The 20,382-nt window shown below is 43.2% G+C and overlaps 1 protein-coding gene across 4 annotated transcripts in view; it reads left to right on the forward strand.

The window, feature by feature from the left end:
• The window catches only part of SNX25 (sorting nexin 25), a 148,096-nt gene that overhangs the window by 112,221 nt on the left and 15,493 nt on the right, over nucleotides 1-20,382 (forward strand). For all 4 annotated transcript variants that reach the window (XM_073341842.2, XM_073341841.2, XM_073341839.2 and 1 more), the window contains 4 exons: nucleotides 920-1,051; nucleotides 7,726-7,866; nucleotides 9,846-9,959; nucleotides 14,732-14,896. In XM_073341842.2, the coding sequence (XP_073197943.1) occupies nucleotides 920-1,051; nucleotides 7,726-7,866; nucleotides 9,846-9,959; nucleotides 14,732-14,896 (552 nt within the window). The remainder of the gene's footprint in view (nucleotides 1-919; nucleotides 1,052-7,725; nucleotides 7,867-9,845; nucleotides 9,960-14,731; nucleotides 14,897-20,382) is intronic.

Genomic DNA, 20,382 nt, shown 5'->3' on the forward strand with positions numbered 1-20,382 from the left:
GGATGATAGCTGTTTGAAGAGGGAGTTGTATACCTGTAATTGTAAATGATCCTTCACCTTACAAGAGACCAAATATTTAATATAGAGGCAGAATTGTTGTAGATGTATAAATGTGACCACCAAGTTGCTTCTTCCCTGGTACAAGTTGGTCAAGGAGGACTTTAAATGAAGCTGAATTTGTGTGCTATTTCATAGAAGTGAAAGCATCAGCTTGTTTTCTTAACTGTTCTAATCACACATTTTTACATATATTCCCAAATTTTCTTACAGTCATGTTCTGTAACAGTAATTTGCAAATCATTTTGCCATTTGTAAGATACAGCTTTCTTTCTTTTAGAAGATTATCTCTTTGAGAGTTATGTCCAAGCAAGAAAGTCTTTTAAATGTATATCTTCCAAAATAATTAATGCTGTTTGGCTTTTTTTGGGCCTATTAAATTGTAACTCCTTTGAATGCTTAGTTAGGTAATTAAGACACAAGGAATGAAAACTATTCATTGGTTGTTCAGTCACGTTAAGTATTTCCTAAAGAGAGAAACTTGTCAACAGAGAGTACCTACAATGTTTATATAATCTTTAACTTGAAAGTGTTCCTTTAAAAATATTTCTGTACTGATTGCCCCCTCTTGCCTGGTGAATGGTGATATTTGGCATGTATTTCTGGGCCTATTTCAGGTTTTTCTTTTAGCACTGCAAGTTGACTTTTAATTGATACAGTGTATTTTACCAATCTATATTAGACTGCGTAGATTGTACAGATTCGGGATTTTTTGTAATAACTTGTCCTGCAGGATTATTCCTTTTTCTCTCCACTCCTCTGCACCCTTTCCATCTCTTAAATATTATAACCAAAGAAGCCAGTGGCTATGTTATCATAGGCAGTTTCTTACCAGTTGTAATTCCTATATTTTCCTTGTCAGATTGTTTCCAAATTGAAGGATGAAATTACTCTGATGGAGAGAGAACACAGTGACCTGCGGTTGCACATTGCAAGAACAGATTGGTGGTGTGAAAATCTTGGCATGTGGAAAGCCTTCATAAATACAGGCGAGGTATGTTTTTGCTGTGTTTTTATCCTCTGGTTCTGTTCAAATTCTCAGTGTATAAAGAAAAAGAAATGCTTACGTTCAGTTTGTCAGAGTGTATTTAAAACAACCTCATCAAGCTCTCTCCTCCCACCCCCCCGCCATTCACAAACATGTCTTATCCTTCAGCTCTGTTGTTCAGGAGCTATAGGAACATCTGTAAATATATCAGTGGGTTCAGGCATCGGATAAAGCGGTATGGCATCTAAGGAACACCCTTGTGCTTCAACAATGAGCAGATTGAGATCTGTGCCTTGTAATCTTATGATGCTAACTGACTGAGATACAGTGCTGTTATTGGCATGCATGGTGTTGACCTCTTCTATTCAGTTCCCAAAGAACTCAGTTGGAGTCCAGTCTCATCACTCAGTTTCCTTTATCTGGCATACAGCAAAGCTACAATGAGTTGATCAGATTCAACAGTAGGGCGTAGGTATAGGGGGTGTACCACACATCCAACACAAACTTCTTCCTTCATACACATTTTCACATTACATTGCATTTACTATACAATTGCATCACATGTTTTGGGTTTGACTTGGTCACTTTGTAGGAACCAATCCCTGTAGAGCATGTTCTGTCCATTCACCATCCATGTACAACTTACTCTTTACCTCATCTTATGTTCCAGGATTATCTTGTCCATTGTAAATGGCTCCTTGGGTGTTTCACCCTTATCCTAACTAGTACAGACGTTCTTTTTCCAGTCTGCTGATCCATTTACTTATCCTAGGTAGCACAAATACTCTGTTTTCAGCATGCTAATCAGTGTACCTCCCTACTCCTGTCTTCCAAGAAATGAGGCCTTTCCCATGTGTAATTACTTATGTCACGCCAGGCCTACATTCTTACACATAGAAGACCCAATATTTGCACTTGCTATATTTCATATTATGATCCTCTATACCAATTAAGTTTTAAGGGACTGTTCGAGATACTGGATGAGGAGTAAGAAAGCCAACTTACAAGGTGAAACACTCAAAGGGAATTTCTGAAGTAGTTTATGTCACTTGGTGAACCTTAGAGGAAAGTATTCTTCGAGTCGTGGAGTGTCCTGATGGGTGCTCCACTGCAAGCATTTGTGACTCCGCATGCCCGGTTGTTCATGAGATGTTTGCAGATGTGGCTCATGTCCTGGTACAGCTCTGAGTGTTCCTTGTTTTGAAGAAGATGACTCAACCTACCCAACTTTTGTTTGAGGACTACAGACATGCAAAGTTATGGAATGAATTCTTGCAACTTGTGCAATTCAACCCATAAAGTTATTGATTGGACAATGAAAGATAAGAAGTGTGGAATCTCTCTTATTCCTTTACATGTATTAGGTAGTAGACAAGAAGCATTTGTTACAAAGGGGGTGTTGTCCAGTATTAGTCATACTTACCTCATCAGACCAATACATAGATCCTCCTTGAGCGTTTCCTCTGTAACAAAACTTAATGCCTGAACTTTAAAAGTGTTTGTAAACCCTAGTATTTTTCTTTACTCTTTTAAAAATCTGTTTCTCACTAAATAAAGAAGATTGTTTTCTGAACCTCAGGGACGCTTACATGCACACTGAGACTATTTCTTAGTCACAGCATACATCTTGGGTAGTAGAGATGCAGCAATTCTAGTTGCTTTTAAAGCTAAGTCAGCTCTGTGTGCATTGATGCTGTGGTTATTGCTACACTCCCAGAAAGTAAGTAGGTAAGTGTGTTTGCATGTGTGTGTGTCTTCATAGATGCTAAGCCAAAAGGGACCATTGTGATCAAAATACTCCAGTTGAGGCCTAATCAGTGTGGAGTAGAGTGGAAGAATTACTTCTCGTGTCTTGCTTACAAGGAAGTGTTCACATTTATACAGTGACTCAGTAGCACAATTTACAGGACCAATTCTATATTGACTTAAGGGAAGTAAAGGCTAATTAGATCTCTGTAGGATTTTCTTCCCATGCTAGTAATAAAATGTGTTCCTTAAAATATATTTCTAAATAAATAAGTGCAAATAATTTTCATGGTGTAAAAACACAATAAACTTGGGAATGAATTGCTATTGCATTTACTTGGTTATGTCTTAGGTTCCTGTAAATTAATGATACCTCTCTTTGGAACAAAACCACAGGCGGCTGTTCAAGCGGATATTAGATCTAACATGTTAAACATGATGTATCATTTTGTTAAACTGAACAGTTAGTGTACTGCATTCTGTTTTCTTTCTGTTTTGTATTGCTGTAGGTGAGATGACCTAGCTCTTTTATACTAATGAATACTGTACTAGAATAATTAGTGTCTTCTTGCCAGCTTCGCTGTCCAGGTCGCTTAAATTCTTGTTTCATTTTATTCAGGATTTCTAAGTTATAGCATTAACATGTACAACTAAAATCCTGACCTGGCAAGTCAGTAATGCCTAGCACCCAAAGAGGTAGTTGTCTACAGCGGGGTTGCAAACAGGTGTCCAGGGTCACGACTACCCTTCTCTTCCCTTCCCTTTTTACTGAATGGGTAGGGTGTTCTGGCCTGATCCCAGTTAAATAGGAGGAGCGGGTTCTGGGTGTGGTCCCAGTATGATAACGGGAGTCCCAGTATAGAACTGGTTGAAAGCCAATGACCTAAATGAATAAGTTGTAAGGACCAGTAGACTAGGCAATTAGGTGCACGTTGAAACCTAAATTGTATTTTATTTATACAGCACTGTGATTGAATGGAAAGGCTGGGGAAAGTCTTGAAGTTGCAGTTCTTCCAAGCAAAGATTTAGTGAATAATTCTAAAATTTTCTAGCTGTAGAGAATAGATCAGTTCAGAGGACCTAAATAGTCAGCACCATTTCCTTCTCTATAACACTGATTGTTGCTTATCTCAGTTTTTGGTGTGATGGCAAGATGTGTTTTAGAAAGAGAATTAGTTTATAACTCATTCTAATGTAGTCTGAAGTCAAATTGTACAATCCTTATTGCAGAGAGTCTTAGTGAAGGCAGAGGTTACTGTATTGCTGTATAGAGTGACTCACTGGGAAAGGAAATAGTCTGTGACTGTACAGTTTTCAAACTGAAACCTAAATAAGCAATATATAAAATTCTAAATGGATTTGTGTGACAATAAAAAAATGCAAAATCTAAGCCCTATTTGTAGTAGAACTTGACTTGCATATGTCAATTTTTAAGGTTTATATTTATCAGAAAAGCATGTAGCTGTATGAAATAAAAATATAATCATTGCAAATGTTGCAGTCTGCAGATGTTGTTTCAAAACAAGCTGTCCTGATAAAACTGTCTTTGGAGACAAAAAATTTTGGGTGTTTTTTAGAAACGAGAGGAGGATTTAATGTAATTGGTAGTAGAAAAACAGTAACCCTACATGAGCGAGACTTGCAATTACACTTCATATAACACTCTTAAAACACATCCTCAGCTGTTGTCAATTGGCATAGCTCCACAGCGGAGTGGAGCTGCACTGATTTACACCAGCTTACTGCAGCTTAGGGCCATAACTTGTTTTGTGCAATAATTGGTTCCTGTTGACTTTATAACACTTCTTTATACGTTTGTAGATATTATACCTCTTTTAGGTCCTCTCTTCAGTCGATTTGAACATACCATTTTCTAAACGATTTCCTCTTTTTCATTACTCTCCTCTGAACTCTTGGTAATGTTTACTAATATGGTGCCTGAATTGAAGCCCGCACTGCAGCTGAGATGTACCCTCTTTTGTAAGAAATGGGTACATTCATGCCCAGAGGCATGTGTAGAAGAGAGAAATTCTTGCCCTTTGTGGAGTAGGTGCTCAATGACAGACCATACCCTCTGAAATAATGAATTTTTGCATTGTCCTGAGGCTGCCATATAACTGTCATAGGAGGAGAATTAAGCGTCTGAAACCATCTAAATCTCTTGAGTATGGAGTACTGAGTCAGTCCTCTTCTCCATAGCTAACTATGTGTAACGTGAATAACTCTTATTTAAGCCAATGACTCTGGGTTGATAAAGGTATGAGTAGGGTATGTCATGAAAGGAGCTGTGGAGTTCAGCCTTAGACCTAATTCTGAGAGTACCCTGCCATTCTCAATGAATTCTCAAAACTATGCCCATCACTGTGGTATCTGAACACAGCCTTCAAGCTTCCAGATTCTAATTGTAGGACAAAGATTCAAAATAATATTAATATTATAGCAAAAACCATGAAAGGGTGGGGAATTTCGTTTCCTTATCGTGTTTTTCTAGCTTGTTTTAGGATTCATTATTTCTGATGGGTTTTGTAAATATAAAAAACAAATTAACAAAGAAAACCATAAAAGTGAGAACACTACAGGTGAAGGTAAATTTGCATTTAAAATGAGAAGTCCGGTATTCTAGTCATAGCTCACTTCTATCCATTTGTGGTTCCATTTCAATGGGAGTTTGATGTAAACTCTTACATATAGAGAGAGTCCCGTGAAAATTGTGTTGTCCATTTTTTAGGTAACATGCTAGTCCAAAATAGCAAATGTACACGTACTTCAAACGATCATAACTTCCCTTTGCTCAAAAAGGGATTATGAAAGCTATCAAATATTTCATATGGGAGACTGTAGTAAACTTTAAACTTATGTCTCCATTTAATAATTATTCTCCCTATGCAGAACCATGTGAATAATAACTTGAAAATAGAATGAAGGCCAATTTTAGAAGACCTAGCTTTAAAATTTCCCCCCTGCTTTGAGTATATTCTAAAAGGTCACCAAGAAGGAATAATTGAAGTAAAGGTAGAGATAATTTCCCCATGGATCACTACCCGCTGGTAATTTTATTCAGATGTGCCTGAACCTCTGCAAGTGATTAGTCTTTTGAAAAATGTGTAATATAGAATAGTCACTAATAATGATCACTTACCATGAGCCCCTCCATCTCTGATCTCCCAACCCTCATAAATCCATGTGAAGGCACAAATCCAGGCTCTGCCAGACCAAGGAAGAAAAAGTCTGCGTAGTTCAACTCTCACAGAAAATACCCTGCCACCAGTTTCTTCTTCTTTGCATCACAGGAGTTTCAGATCAAACACCTCTGCTGTTCTCAAACATGGAAGCCTGGCATGGGAAAGAAAGGTAGTTCCTTGGGTAGCTATGTTTGAAACCATGTAGGGTTTTATAATTAAAACTAGCACCTTGAACTTTATCTGGAAATTCATTGGGAGCCACTGAAATGCTCAGTTACTGGGGTTGTACACATTCGGCACTAGGCTGAGTTCCTTAATGGTCCTGTGTGCAGCCCCAGGAAGAGCGTGTTACAACAAGAAGTAAGTTTATAAGGAGACATTTTAATGAAATGTCACTTACAGTGATGGTATATTGACTGTTAGAATTTCCTGCCACTAGCATAAATAGACATGACCAGACTTTTACAACCCTCCCAGTGGATGTTGTCATCATCTGAATTTTACGGTTTATCCTGACTGTAATTGAATTAGTTAGAAAGTACCTTCTGTGCAAGCAAAATTGCCTAAAAAGCCAAAACAAACCCATGCCTGTACGTTGGAAATATTGATTTCATTAGGGGTTTATTTAGTAAGGAAAGGGCCTCCTACTTTAGCTGTTTGTCTTGTTTTGCTCTGTTAATCCATTTGCCCGTCTTCTGAAGAAAACTATATTGTAATGGAGAGAAAGGGTGATGTTTTGGTTGAGACATGAGATTAGGATCTTAAAGATCTGAGTTTGATCCTTGGCATTGCCACAGACCACCTCTATATTCTTGAGAAGGGCTTTTAACCTCACTTTGCCTCAGTTTCCCTCATCTGATAACACATACTTCACATATCTATTGTAAGTTTTCATTCATTGATAGTTGTAAAGGATGTGAGATCCTCCAATGGGAGGCAGCTATACATGTGTGAAAAGTACTCTCAAATGCAAGTAATGAATGGAGAAGTGAAATGACAGCCTGATAACCCCTGCTAGTACAGGCATCATCTTAAGGATTGCTATGGCTTGTGTATATGGATATCTATATCTCAAGAGAAGACAAGGTTGAAAAGAGAGACCATGAAGAATATGAAACTAATCAAGAAAATTCTAAGAAAATAAAGTACTGGTAAGCAATAGGAGAGGTCACTGTTTTTTTTTAAATGGAATTGAGCCTGAATGCAGAGACTCTGGTTATTGAAACAATGTGAGAGCAAGTCCCCCAGTTCCTCCCTTCTGTCTCTGCACAGAAAGGTTTTTTAATAACATTAGAGTGATAGCAGTGACCCATGGAGCAGCAATACGGTGCTTAGGAAAGAAGGCAGAGCAGAAGTTAAAACCGGTACAGTAAAATATGGGAGGATGCATGCCTGTCACCACACAGAAAGAGAGAGAAAGGAGACCAATCTAACATGAAAAAAACTTTGAAAATTGTAAAAGCCAAATGACTGTGTCCCAAGAAGAGATTTAAAATGGATTCTGTTGATGTAGGAGGTGTTGCAAGGCAGTCAGTGAAGAAGATGAATGTATTAACGGGCGGAAATTGCAGGACCCACAGTATCCTGATCAGATTTAGTCTAATAAGCCAAAGTTTGGTATGAGGCCTTTATGCTAAAGCAGAGAGAATGAAACGGTGGCGAGAATCATGAATCTGTATGCAAGTTAATTTTTTTAACGTTTTGCTATCTATTTACTGTCTCAGTAATATACATTCCCTCCCCACCCCCAAGGTTGTAGAAGAAAATGGGGAACAAGTGCCATGCTACTTTGTCATGGTGAGTTTACAAGAAGTTGGTGGAGCTGAAGCGAAGAACTGGAGAGTTCCCAGAAAGCTCAGTGAGTTTCAGAATTTACACCGAAAACTCAGTGAGGTAGGAATACTTTTTTGTGTGAGTGGGGTTTTTATCTTTTAAAATACTAGACACACATTCAGAAGAAAAACCAGTACTTAAAATAAAGTGACCATTGCCACCTCTAATCTATGTGAAAAATAAAGAAAATAGCTTAAATATGAAACCTTTGTTTAGAAAGTAAAACAAGCCGTTTCTATGTAAGCAAAAACTGTATCAAAGTTTGGTGGAAATGAGTTTATAAACCTCTGGTGTTGGGCTCCAAAGGTGAGTTTATTAGCTTCTTGATTCACAAGTACTTTTTGATGGCTAATTTACTGAAGCAACAGGACAAAGACTTTGTGGAGATAGCTGCTTAAAATGGACAACAGGAGACTGATTGTTTTCAGAAATGAAGTGGGTAGGCAAGAGTGCATAGAGACTGCCATTTTGGAATGGGGAAATTAAGGGGGTGGGGGAAGAAATCTTAGTGGAAGGGGCCTGGAGTCTTTTTGGGGTTCCCTCCATATGTTTCAGTAGCAAACTTGTGGAGGGAATCACTCTGCTGCAGTTTATTTAATCTGAAATGAAAGGTGGAAAGAAAAATGGAAGAGGCTTAATTTGAGGAAAATTTGAATCCCACCACTTTCACCTTTGTCACCCTTTTTTGCTTTAATTACAGTCTTCCTTCAAACTTTTTATCTCCTTACCAATTTAATTGGATTTCCATGACACACTTGCTGCTTTCCAGTGTCTCAGCTGGCCTTTGTGTCTTATGCTTTATGACTAATTGACACTGTTCGTGGCAAGATTGGTTTTCTGTCTCCGCCTCTTCTCATTTTCTTCCTCTCTCTTTTTTATCTATTGTCCTGCTTCTTCTAACTCACTGTCTGCTACTCCTTCTTTATAACAGGCCATCCTTATTCCATATTGTTTCCTGGTCAAGAATATAGCATGCCCTCTCTCTGTAGCGTACACTGTCTGTCCAGCCCTGCCCTCCTTTTTATGTCTAGTTATATTAAAATGCACTTTCCATTTACTTAAAACAGTGGTTTTCAACCTGTGGTCCACTGACCCTTTTGGGGGTCTGCAGACTATGTCTAAGGGGTCAGCGAAAGCTGACTATGAAAGTAAAGTTTCAGATCCCAGAAAAAGCATTCTGTTTTTCTGATCAATAAAAAGAACATGAATACACACAACTACAGGTCAAACCCCAGAAGTGTTGTCATTACCATAGAAGCCTACAGTTTAGCGCCCTTTCTCATGCTATGTCAAATGCCATGCCCAGCACTGAATTCTGTTCAGTCAGTTTTCAGTCTTACCCTTCTATGGTAGGGGGTCTGTGCACCACAGATTGAATTTCCAAAGGGGCCTGCACCTCCATTTGAAATGTTTTAGGGGTCCGCAAATGAAAAAAAGTTGAAAACCATTGGCCTAAACATCTAAATATTCCAGAAACTGGTTATTCCTCATTACTGTATTTTCAGACCAGCTGCTGTTTACAGCCTCTTGCCCTTTTGGACCCAGGTTTCTTTCTAGCAGCCAATTTTTGCACTTGTTGACAGATTGCAAAAAAAGTTTGTACTTGGCCTTTTCTTGTTTAATAATGAATTGTATTTGCTGAGCTGATCCTGTGTCCTAGTGGCTTCTGTGCTGTATTGCCGTATGAGCCCGTTTTGAGTTCTAGGCTTGGTCTCTGTCTCCCAAGGCAAGTGAGGGCTTGAAGCACTAGGATGGACAGCCCTTTGGGAAAGAAAATGCCTCATTTTATTCTGAAGCAACTCTTTTATTCGACATAGGATTGGTAGTGATGGAGCTCCAAAGGAAGAGTTCCTAACCTGTGTTACCTATGGGTGGCCAAGGGAAGGAGTTCTCAGAACACTCAGAGGGGTGTGGAAGGGAGAGGAAAATTAGGGGATGTCCTTGCGTCTCCATTTATATCCATATCCCTTTCTGCCTTTTTGCTGTATGTGTGTATTAAAAATGTGATGGAATAATCGTTTTGTCCTTTCTCTGCTCAGTGTTTTCCATCATTAAAGAAAGTTCAGTTGCCTTCTCTCAGTAAGCTGCCCTTCAAATCTGTAGATCAGAAATTCATGGAAAAGTCCAAGAACCAGTTAAATAGCTTCTTACAGGTAAGAAAACAAAGATTGTATGCTCTTAAACATTCTATTAATTGTGGAGTCAAAAGGCAAACTGGCTGCCCCTGTTCTATGCTGCTGGGCTCTGGAATCCACAGTAGCTTGTCTGCATAAGTGTGTGACACATTTTCTCCCAATCTTTAGGAAAAAATCCTATCTTTGTGTCTTTAGTACTGTTCTACAAGCGCTGTTTAGAACAGTTGTCACCAACTGGTCAATCGCCATCGACCAGTCAATCCTAGAGGATCTTCCAGTCAGTTGCGATCTCCGGCAGTGTAGCGTGGCAGCTGCTGAGGCACACTCCCTACCCCGGACCCACGCCGCTCCTGGAAGCGGCCAGTGCGGCTCTGAGGGCGGTGGGTCTCTGCTCACTGCTCCTGCCTGCAAACACCGCCCCCACAGCTACCATTGGCTGGGAGAGCTGTGGGGGCGGTGCTTGCAGAGAGGGGCAACGTGCAGAGCCATATACCTCCCACCCCTCCCAGGGGCCGCAGGGGCGCATTGGCATCTTCTGGGAGCAGTGTGGGGCCGAGGTACTCAGGGAGCCTGCCGTAGCTTCACTGCGCCCACTGCCGATCGGGAGCCACCGGAGGTAAGTGCTGCCTGGTGGGAGGCCACACTCGAACCCCCAGCCCTGACCCCCCTCCCAGAGCCAGCTCCCTATACTCCCTCCTTCACCCCAACAGTCTGCCCCAGCCTGGAGCCCCTTCCTGCACTTCTATTCCAGGCTCAGCCCGAAGCCCCCTCCCACACTGCGAACCCCTCAGCCCCAGCCCAGAGCCTGCGCCCCCTCCCGAACCCCAACCTCCTACCCCAGCCCTGTGAAAGTGAGTGAGGGTGGGGGAGAGTGAACTACGGAGTGAGGGGGGGATAGAGTGAGCGGGGCGGGGCTTTGGGAAAGGGGCAGGGACTCGGGGAAGGGGCAGAGTAGATCCTGGGTTGCCCTTGGATTCAAAAAGTGATCTTGGGCATAAAAAGGTTGGAGACCACTGGTTTAGAAGGTCGTGCTGCAGTCACTGCTCCTCCTACCACAGGTGCGAACTTTCCAAAGCGCCATTGTGGGTGCTCGACCCCTGGCTGGGCCCAAGGCCCCGCCCCCACTCCACCCCTTTCCCCAAAGCCCCACCCCTGCTGTGCCTCTTCCCGCCCAATTCCACCTCCTTCCCCGAGCGCGCTGCGTCTTCGTTCCTGCCCCCGCCCCCTCATACCACAAAACAGCTGTTTGCGACAGGTGGGAGGCGCTGGGAGAGGGGAGGAAGCGCTGATCTGTGGGTCCTGCCAGTGGGCGGGAAGCACTGCAGGAGTGGGAGGGGAGCTGATGGGGGCTGCCGGTGGGTGCTCAGCACCCACCATTTTTTCCCCGTGGGTGCTCCAGCCCCGGAGCACCCACGAAGTCGGCACCTATGCCTCCTACTCTGGAAGGACCAGGGAGAACTCACACCACTCATTCTTTTGTGACTTTCTGAAAGTCTGTAGTTCAGACAGTCATTATGTTCTTTTCTCTTGGAGAGATCTCAACGGGTAGTTGCGGGCAATCGCCCCCTTCCCAAAGAGCTCTCAAGTGTGCAGTGCCACAAGGAGTCATTCTGTTACCTCTCCTATTCAATGCGTGTATAGGACTGTTAGGAGACCTAATAAGGGTGCATGGGGTTCAGTATTTTCACTGCGCCGATGACATCCAACTGTATGCCTCTTTCTCTTCTGATGTAGTTCAGCACCTCAGCCAGTGTCTAGCTGAGACTAGGGCAAGGCTGAGAGCAAGCTGGCTGATGCTGAATCCAGCTAAGGCAGAGCTGACAATGGTGGGTTGGGGGAAGCAGCTGGAGGAGATGGCAGAGGTAATATCGGCCCCTTTGGTTGAGGGAGTATGTGTGACATTGGTGAATAGTGCTCACGTCTCATGGGCGATGTTCGTTGCCAAGAAGCTGTTTGAGGATCATATTACAGTGGTGACCCAGTCAGCTTTTTACCATCTGTATCTGGCTGGGAGGTTGCGACCTTTTTTTTCTGATGTGTACCTTGCCACTTGTACCCATGCTTGTGTCACCTCAAGATTAGACTATTGTAATGTGGTCTACATGGACTACACCTTACAACCATTCAGAGGCTGAAGCTGGTGCAGAATGTATGTGCTTGCTTAGTGAGCGGGACACCTCACTGGGAGCACGTGACCCCAGTGCTTTGGGATTTGCTTGGCTGCCTATTGGTCTCCAGGTGAAGCTTAAGGCATTGGTCATGACCTGTAGACTATCAAGCCCTAAATGGCCTGGGACTGGCCTAGCTGAGGGTCCACCTCTCCCTGTGTCCTTCTGCCACAGCTATGGTCAGCAGCGCACTTGAGGTGGTCCTCTTTGTTATAAAAGGTGGGGGTTGCTGGCAGGGCATTCTCTGCTGGGGATCCAGGACTCTGGAACTTGCTCCCTCATTTGGTTCTATGGAGCCTGAATTTGGTGACCTGCAAAAGACACCTCTTGAACAGGGTCTCAGAAGGAGGCTGAAGGTGTGCTTTTTAGATTATGAAGGGAATAGGTGGTTGGCTGGCCAAATTCCTGTGGAATTGATTTCAGTGCTGCTGAGTTTTAATTTGATAGTATGTATTGTATGATTATGTAATTATATTAGATTGCCTAGAGCCTTGGCTAGGCATCATTATTATTTTAAATCTAAATAAATGAATAAAAGGTATGGTTTAGATAGGACAACCTTTAAAGTGGCTGTGTTTTGCCCCAAAAGGTGAAATTGTATTTGGCCTCCAGTAGCAACAAACAGGAGACATTATACAATTTACAGATACAGCAATAGGGGTTTTCAGGGCCACCTGGGTTTAACATTGCTGTTTGTTTAAAGCAGACTGTTTAACAATTAAGAAAAACTGTTCTAGATTCTGAAGTTCAGAGACTAATAGGCCACCTCTGAGTCAGGAAAAATGAAACTAGCGTATTCATTGATATGAAAAGTAAATTGTTTGATTTTAGAGTAATCTTTTTCCTAGACAGCTTTTGTTTGTTTTCCAGGTACTATAATACAACCAAACATTGCTGTAAATCAGCAAGGTATATTTCCCTCAGGAAGTGAAATAATTGTATGTATGTTCTCTTTCAAAAGTAGAATGTTGCTGAAGTGGAACTGAGCACCATTAATATTCAATGTACTTTTTTTTAAACTGGGGATAGGATTTCAAACCCTGAATGTTTGCCATTTCATTGCTGTGCTTTTCAAAGGCATCATTAAAAAGTAGCAGAAATGTATTGAAATATGAAACTCAATTAGATTATTGCATATCTAACTGCTATTTCTTGGGTGCTGTACTACCCTTAAATAAATACTTCAGATTTTAAGCATCAAACTTTAAGACTTTCTTTTCCCCCCTTCTGTGTCCTCTTGTCCCTTTCTGTTTCCTGCTGTTCTAGATTCCCTTCACTCCCAGCTGCTCATGGTCAGGTGCCCCATCCTCCATCCCAATAACCTTTCCTGCAAACCATCCTTTATGTCAGTGTCTGAGGAACCCCCTTTATTTGGTGCTGCTTCTCTGGTGCTCAGAACCCAATCCTGTTTATCTGCATCTTCCTTCTGCTCCAGATTCCCTCTTTCCACACCCACAGACCAGGCAAAGCAGCTAGTTCTGTGCAGGTTTCCCTGCAGATGAAGTAAATTAGGTAGAGAAAGTGTAGTTTCAGGCAATCAAAAATCTGCAGATTCTAGTTTCCAGTGAAAAATAAAAATGACACTTGGGCATGACTACAGGGGAGAGCTTAGTGGATGGGCAATTTATAGCAGTGCCTAGTTGGGAAAGAATTACTGGCAATAATCTGTGAAAATCAAAGCACATGCAAAGCCTTGACAGAAGGGAAAGCTATTATCATAATTTCACTGTAACTATGGGTATTGTATGAAAAGTGACTATGTAAAAACAGTTCCTCCTTACTCAACAAATATGCTCCCTGTGTATTTCCTCTGTGTGTCTCATATTTGCATATTTTACTGTCTAAAATGTACTACTTTTTACTATTAAATAACTGCAGAGCCAAGATAAGCTGGATTCTGTTCTGGGTCATACATCATTTTACCAGCATTGTTACCAATGAACCTAATACTCCTCTCACTTACACTGGCCTAAATCAGGAGTAAATCCATTGTAACCATTGGTATATTACCAGCGTGAGAGCCGAGTCAGTCCTTGCGTTTAAGTCTTTATTGGAGGAGAGGGGGTGATGTACAAGCCCAAAAGAAAAGGAGTACTTGTGGCACCTTAGAGACTAACCAATTTATTTGAGCATAAGCTTTCGTGAGCTACAGCTCACTTCATCGAGCTGTAGCTCACGAAAGCTTATGCTCAAATAAACTGGTTAGTCTCTAAGGTGCCACAAGTCCTCCTTTTCTTTTTGCGAATACAGACTAACACGGCTGTTACTCTGAAGCCCAAAAGAATACATCTTGAGTTTCAGATCCCATGTTGAACTTGTGGCATTGGCATTTAGAAAAGCCATCTCTCTAGTGGTATATCAGTTTGATCTCAGAGTGATTGTGAGACCATAAGCTTGGAACTCCACAATGCCATTTTTATAGTCCTTTTAATTTTCCGCTTTTAAATAAATAATGTTTTAAAACCAATTCAGACACTCCCCTTACTCACTAATGCTAGTCTCACTGTGCACCTGATTAGTGTATTAATTAGCAATACCGAAGAGTCTGTTGCACCTTATTGCTTAAATAATTCATATTTAATTGATATGTTGTGAATAGTCTTCATTCTGTTTTCTCCACAGAAGCTGCTTTCTGATGAAAGACTATGTCAGAGCGAAGCACTTTATGCCTTTCTGAGCCCTTCCCCTGAGCACCTCAAAGTTATTGATGTGCAAGGAAAGAAATCTGCTTTTTCACTCTCATCATTTCTGGAAAGACTTCCTGGTGATTTCTTTTCTCATCAAGAGGTGAGTGGTAGAAAAGTAATTTTCCTAGATTTAATTATTTGTCCAATATAAGCTGCTAATACAACACTTTTGAATGGTAGTTAATATTGGAGGGTGTTTGCGAAGATGCTGTTCAGTTTACTGTAAGCAAGTCAATGGTGAGATATTAAAGCTCTCTACTAAATTTAATGCAGTTTGCTAATAAAACATGTTTTATCCAGTGATGAGCTACCAAAATCTTAACAACGGGTTCCCTCCTCACCCCACAAGGGGGTCATTGCCCCCCCCCCAGGACCCGTGCCCCATCCACCCCCTCCCCTGTCCCCTGACTGCCCCCAGAACCGGACAGGAGGGTCTCGTGGGCCACCGTAGTGAGTGCCCACCCCGCCCCTAAGAGCCAGAGGCATCTGCCGGGGGGCAAAGTGGGGAGTCCCGGAGGTGCTTACCTGGGGCAGCTCCCAGAAAGCATCCGGCAGGCTCCTCTGGCTCCTAGGGCGAGGGAGCATAGCTAGGGGGGAGCAGGGGGAGTGGCCACTCCCCCACTGATCACATAAAAAGTGGCGCCTTAGGCGCCGACTTCCTGGGTTCTCCGGGGCTGGAGCACCCACGGGGAAAATTTGGTAGGTGCAGAGCACCCACCGGCAGCTCCCCACCCCACGCCCGGCCCCAGCTCACCTCCACTCTGCCTCCACCCCTGAATGCACCGCCCCACTCTGCTTCTCCGCCCCCTCCCCCGGCTTCCCGCGAATCAGCTGTTCGGAGGGAAGCCTGGGAGGGCTGAGAAGCAGGTGGCAGCATCCCGCTCAGGCCGAGGGTGGCGGAGGTGAGCTGGGGTGGGGAGCGGTTCCCCTGTGTGCCCCCCCCCGGGTTACCTGCTGTGGCACGGGCGGCCCTCCTCACGCCCCCCCATCCCAGCTCACCTCCGCCTCCCTGGGCCTGAGCGGGAAGCCGCCGCCTGCTTCTCAGCCTGCCCCAACTTCCCACACGAACAGCTGATTTGCGGGAAGCCTGGGGGGGTGGAGAAGCAGAGCAGGGCGGCGCGTTCAGGGGAGGAGGCGGAGGTGGAGCGGAGGTGAGATGAGCTGGGGCTGGGGGTGGGGCGGGGAGCTGCTGGTGGGTGCTCAGCACCCACCAAATTTTCCCCTTGGGTGCTCCAGGGCTGGAGCACCCATGGAGTCGGCACTTAAGGTGCCACTTTTGGCCAGTTAAATTTAGAAGCCCTTTTAGAACCGGTTGTCCCTCGCGGAACAACCGGTTCTAAAGGGGCTTCTAAATATAATAATCGGTTCTAGCGAACCGGTGCGAACCGGCTCCAGCTCACCACTGGTTTTATCTCTGTGGAAAATATATAATATAGACAAGTGTATAGACTGCATATTCCAAGTCAATGAAATGTACACAGCCTGGGACACTTTTTGCTAGCAAAATTTCTGACCTTTCAAATGCTTAAATATAAAGCCTTTGTAGAGCTGTCCAGGGGTATCTCAGCTGTCTTGTGATAGTGAAACCCAGACTGGAGTGGGGAGAGGTATTCCTTTGATACAAAGGCTTTTCTTTTGTTCTGCTTCTCCACATCCTCCATGTAATTTTTTGTATATACCTTTTATGAATGTTGTTTTCTTCTGTGTAATATTGAAATTAGACAACCAGAAATAAGAGATCCAAATTCATTGGCCCTGATCTTCCTCACCGTATGTCCCTCTTTCATACCATTCATGTAGTTCTTTTACATGTGGCAGAGAAGAGCTTAATATGTGGCTAGGGCAAAAGTTAAATATTTTTTTCTTATACCATCTTTAGATTTATTTTTGCTTCTTTCAATTTATAAATTTTATAAAATGTGCTTATATGCTCTTCAGAAAGAAATCTGATGAGGTTCAACAAGGACAAGTGCAGAGTCCTGCACTTAGGACGGAAGAATCCCATGCACCGCTACAGACTAGGGACTGAATGGCTAGGCGGCAGTTCTTCAGAAAAGGACCTAGGAGTTACAGTGGACTAGAAGCTGGATATGAGTCAACAGTGTGCCCTTGTTGCCAAGAAGGCCAATGGCATTTTAGGATGTATAAGTAGGGGCATTGCCAGCAGATCGAGGGATGTGATCGTTCCCCTCTATTTGACATTGGTGAGGCCTCATCTGGAGTACTGTGTCCAGTTTTGGGCCCCACACTACAAGAAGGATGTGGAAAAATTGGAAAACGTCCAGCGGAGGACAACAAAAATGATTAGGGGACTGGAACACATGACTTATGAGGAGAGGCTGAGGGAACTGGGATTGTTTAGTCTGCGGAAGAGAAGAATGAGGGGGGATTTGATAGCTGCTTTCAACTACCTGAAAGGGGGTTCCAAAGAGGATGGATCTAGACTGTTCTCAGTGGTGGCAGATGACAGAACAAGGAGTAATGGTCTCAAGTTGCAGTGGGGGAGGTTTAGGTTGGATATTAGGAAAAACTTTTTCACTAGAAGGGTGGTGAAACACTGGAATGCGTTACCTAGGGAGGTGGTGGAATCTCTTTCCTAAGAAGTTTTTCAGGTCAGGCTTGACAAAGCCCTGGCTGGGATGATTTAGTTGGGGATCGGTCCTGCTTTGAGCAGGGGGTTGGACTAGATGACCTCCTGAGGTCCCTTCCAACCCTGATATTCTATGATTCTATGATGGTTTTGTCCTATGTGGCTGTACAGTACTATAAATCATACAGATCATAATCTAAGCACTTAAACCCTCACTAAATGCCACTGTTACTACGTATCAACATCAATCAACAACAAATTATCTCCTCCTCCTCCCTTACACTGCTGAAGTCACCCCATCAGAAAACCGCTCAGAGAAACAGGCTTTACAATGTGCCGTGAAATTGTTAGATCCACAGACCATGGGGGGAGGAAATGCCAGAGCTCAGTGCTCCTCTTCTAAGAATGTCCTGTCTCCCCTCCTCCAGAGAAGACATCTAATGACTGTCGGTTCCTTACTTGGCAGTTTTCAGAGTAACAGCCGTGTTAGTCTGTATTCGCAAAAAGAAAAGGAGGACTTGTGGCACCTTAGAGACTAACCAATTTATTAGAGCATAAGCTTTCGTGAGCTACAGCTCACTTCTTCAGATGCATCTGAAGAAGTGAGCTGTAGCTCACGAAAGCTTATGCTCTAATAAATTGGTTAGTCTCTAAGGTGCCACAAGTCCTCCTTTTCTTTTTACTTGGCAGTGTAACCCTCACTGTTCCAATGTACTCGCTTCAAAGGCTGATAGATTGGTTTGGAGGCAGAGCTGACAGACCTGTTTCTCTTGTTTCCCCCTTTTGGCTCCACCTTTGCTCCCTGATACACAGGAATGTGCAGGGAGCCCTTAGCTGGCTCTGCAATATGTGAGGGATAATGATCACTACCACTATCCTGCACAGGCTCCTCCAATCCTGCCCCCAAGCAACCAAACTGCACTCTTTCTACTGTGTGGCAGTGGAAGAGGAGCTAGGATTGTGCTGTGCATGCACTCACCAGGGCAGCTCCATGGATGCCTTTACCACAGCTTCTCTGTGCTTCAGAACAGAGCCAGAGCACTCCCTAACTCAGAATAAATACTCTGTGGGGTTGAAAAGATCAATTCATTACCTCCAACAGTGAATGCAGGTAGGTCTGAATCTCTGAGGCAGTGGTCATTGCATAGCTAAATAGTGCCTCTGAAACCTCTGATCTTCCTGAGACCCTTCCAAATCACCACCTTCCCAAAAGGTGTAAAGTATTATTCAAGGCAAGTGGGTTCTCGTACAGTAAGTTTATACACACACACACAAGATGGAAGGAGAAAGAGATTTAAGGAACGGGGAGAAGGAAGGCAGGAACGTAACAGGAGGTTGGACTTGATGACTTATCAAGGCCCCTTCCAGCCCTCCATTTCTATGATTCTATCTTGGTGTATCTTTTGCTTTGTCTTTTCCTCCGTTTTTTTTCAGTCTCTGTTCTTTTTCCACTCCCTCATTTCTCTTCCTCTCTCATTCCCTGTTATGTTCCTGCCTTCCTTCTCCCCTGTTACTTAAATCTCTTTCTCCTTCCATCTTGTGTGTGTGTGTATATAAACTTACTGTATGAGAACCCACTTGCCTTGAATAATACTTTACACCTTTTGGGAAGGTGGTGAAGGACCAGGCAGAGGAAAAGACGAGCTAGTGAAGGAGAAATAGAGCTCAAGAATAGGTTTGCAGAGTTGGAAAATGAAGAAGGGGCTCAGCAGGTAGTCACTGAAGGTGGAAGGGCAAGGAAGAAGAGAAAAGCGGCTAGTCCTATAGGAAAAGGGGAAGAGTTAATGGAGATTACACCAAATATGAGCCCCAGGAGGATACAGGATGGGTTAAAGAGGATTACAAGGGAGAATAGGAATGGAAAGAACTTGCAGCCAGAGGGAACAGGGGATAGACTGGAGAATAGCACCGTCACTAGGAAAAGACAGGTCTATGTGATTGGGGACTCTTTACTGAGAAGAATAGATAGGCCTGTAACCAGAGCTGATCCAGAGAATAGGAGGGTGTGCTGTCTTCCAGGTGCTAAGATATGGGATGTAGACCTGAGGTTGAAAAGGATTCTAAAGGGAGCAGGAAAGAATCCCCTAATTATCCTTCATGTGGGACCAAATGATATGGCTAGATTCTCGCTGGAAAGTATTAAGGGACACTATGCTAGGCTGGGGAAGATGCTTAAGGAAATTGAGGCTCGGGTGATCTTTAGTGGGATTCTGCCTGTTCCTAGAGAAGGACAACAAAGGTGTGACAAGATTATGACTATCAACAGATGGCTTAGGCAGTGGTGCTATAAGGAGGGCTTTGGGATGTATGGCCACTGGGAGGCATTCATGGATAGAGGAAAGTTCTCTCGGGATGGACTTCATCTGAGTAGGGAAGGAAATAGACTTCTAGGATGGAGGCTGGGACAATTAAGAGAGCTTTAAACTAGGAATTAGGGGGAGATGGTTGGGAGATGTCCAGGTAATCTCCACGCCAGAATTTAGCATTGAGAGGAAAGAAAATGAAGCAAGAGAGGATACAGCCATGGGTAGGAGGAAGGGCAGTGTAGATACAAGTCTAATAGGTTATACTGGTAATAAAATGACCGTGCCTAATAGGATACAGAATGTGAGTGAGGCCAAACAGCAAAAATTAAGATGTTTGTACACTAATGCGAGGAGCCTAGGTAACAAAATGGAGGAACTAGAGCTACTGGTGCAGGAAGTGAAAGCAGATATTATAGGGATAACAGAAACATGGTGGAATAGTAGTCATGACTGGGCTACAGGTATTGAAGGGTATGTGCTGTTTAGGAAAGACCGAAATAAAGGTAAAGGTGGTGGAGTAGCATTGTATATCAATGATGAGATAGAATGTAAAGAAATAAGAAGCGATGAAATGGATATGACTGAGTCTGTCTGGGCAAAAATTAAATTGGGCAAGAAAACCATTAGAGCCTCCCCTGGGATAGTGCTTGGGGTGTGCTATAGACTGCCGGGATCTAATTTGGATATGGA

The sequence above is a fragment of the Lepidochelys kempii genome, chromosome 4 (assembly GCF_965140285.1).
Source record: "Lepidochelys kempii isolate rLepKem1 chromosome 4, rLepKem1.hap1, whole genome shotgun sequence".
Taxonomy (NCBI): Eukaryota; Metazoa; Chordata; order Testudines; family Cheloniidae; genus Lepidochelys; species Lepidochelys kempii.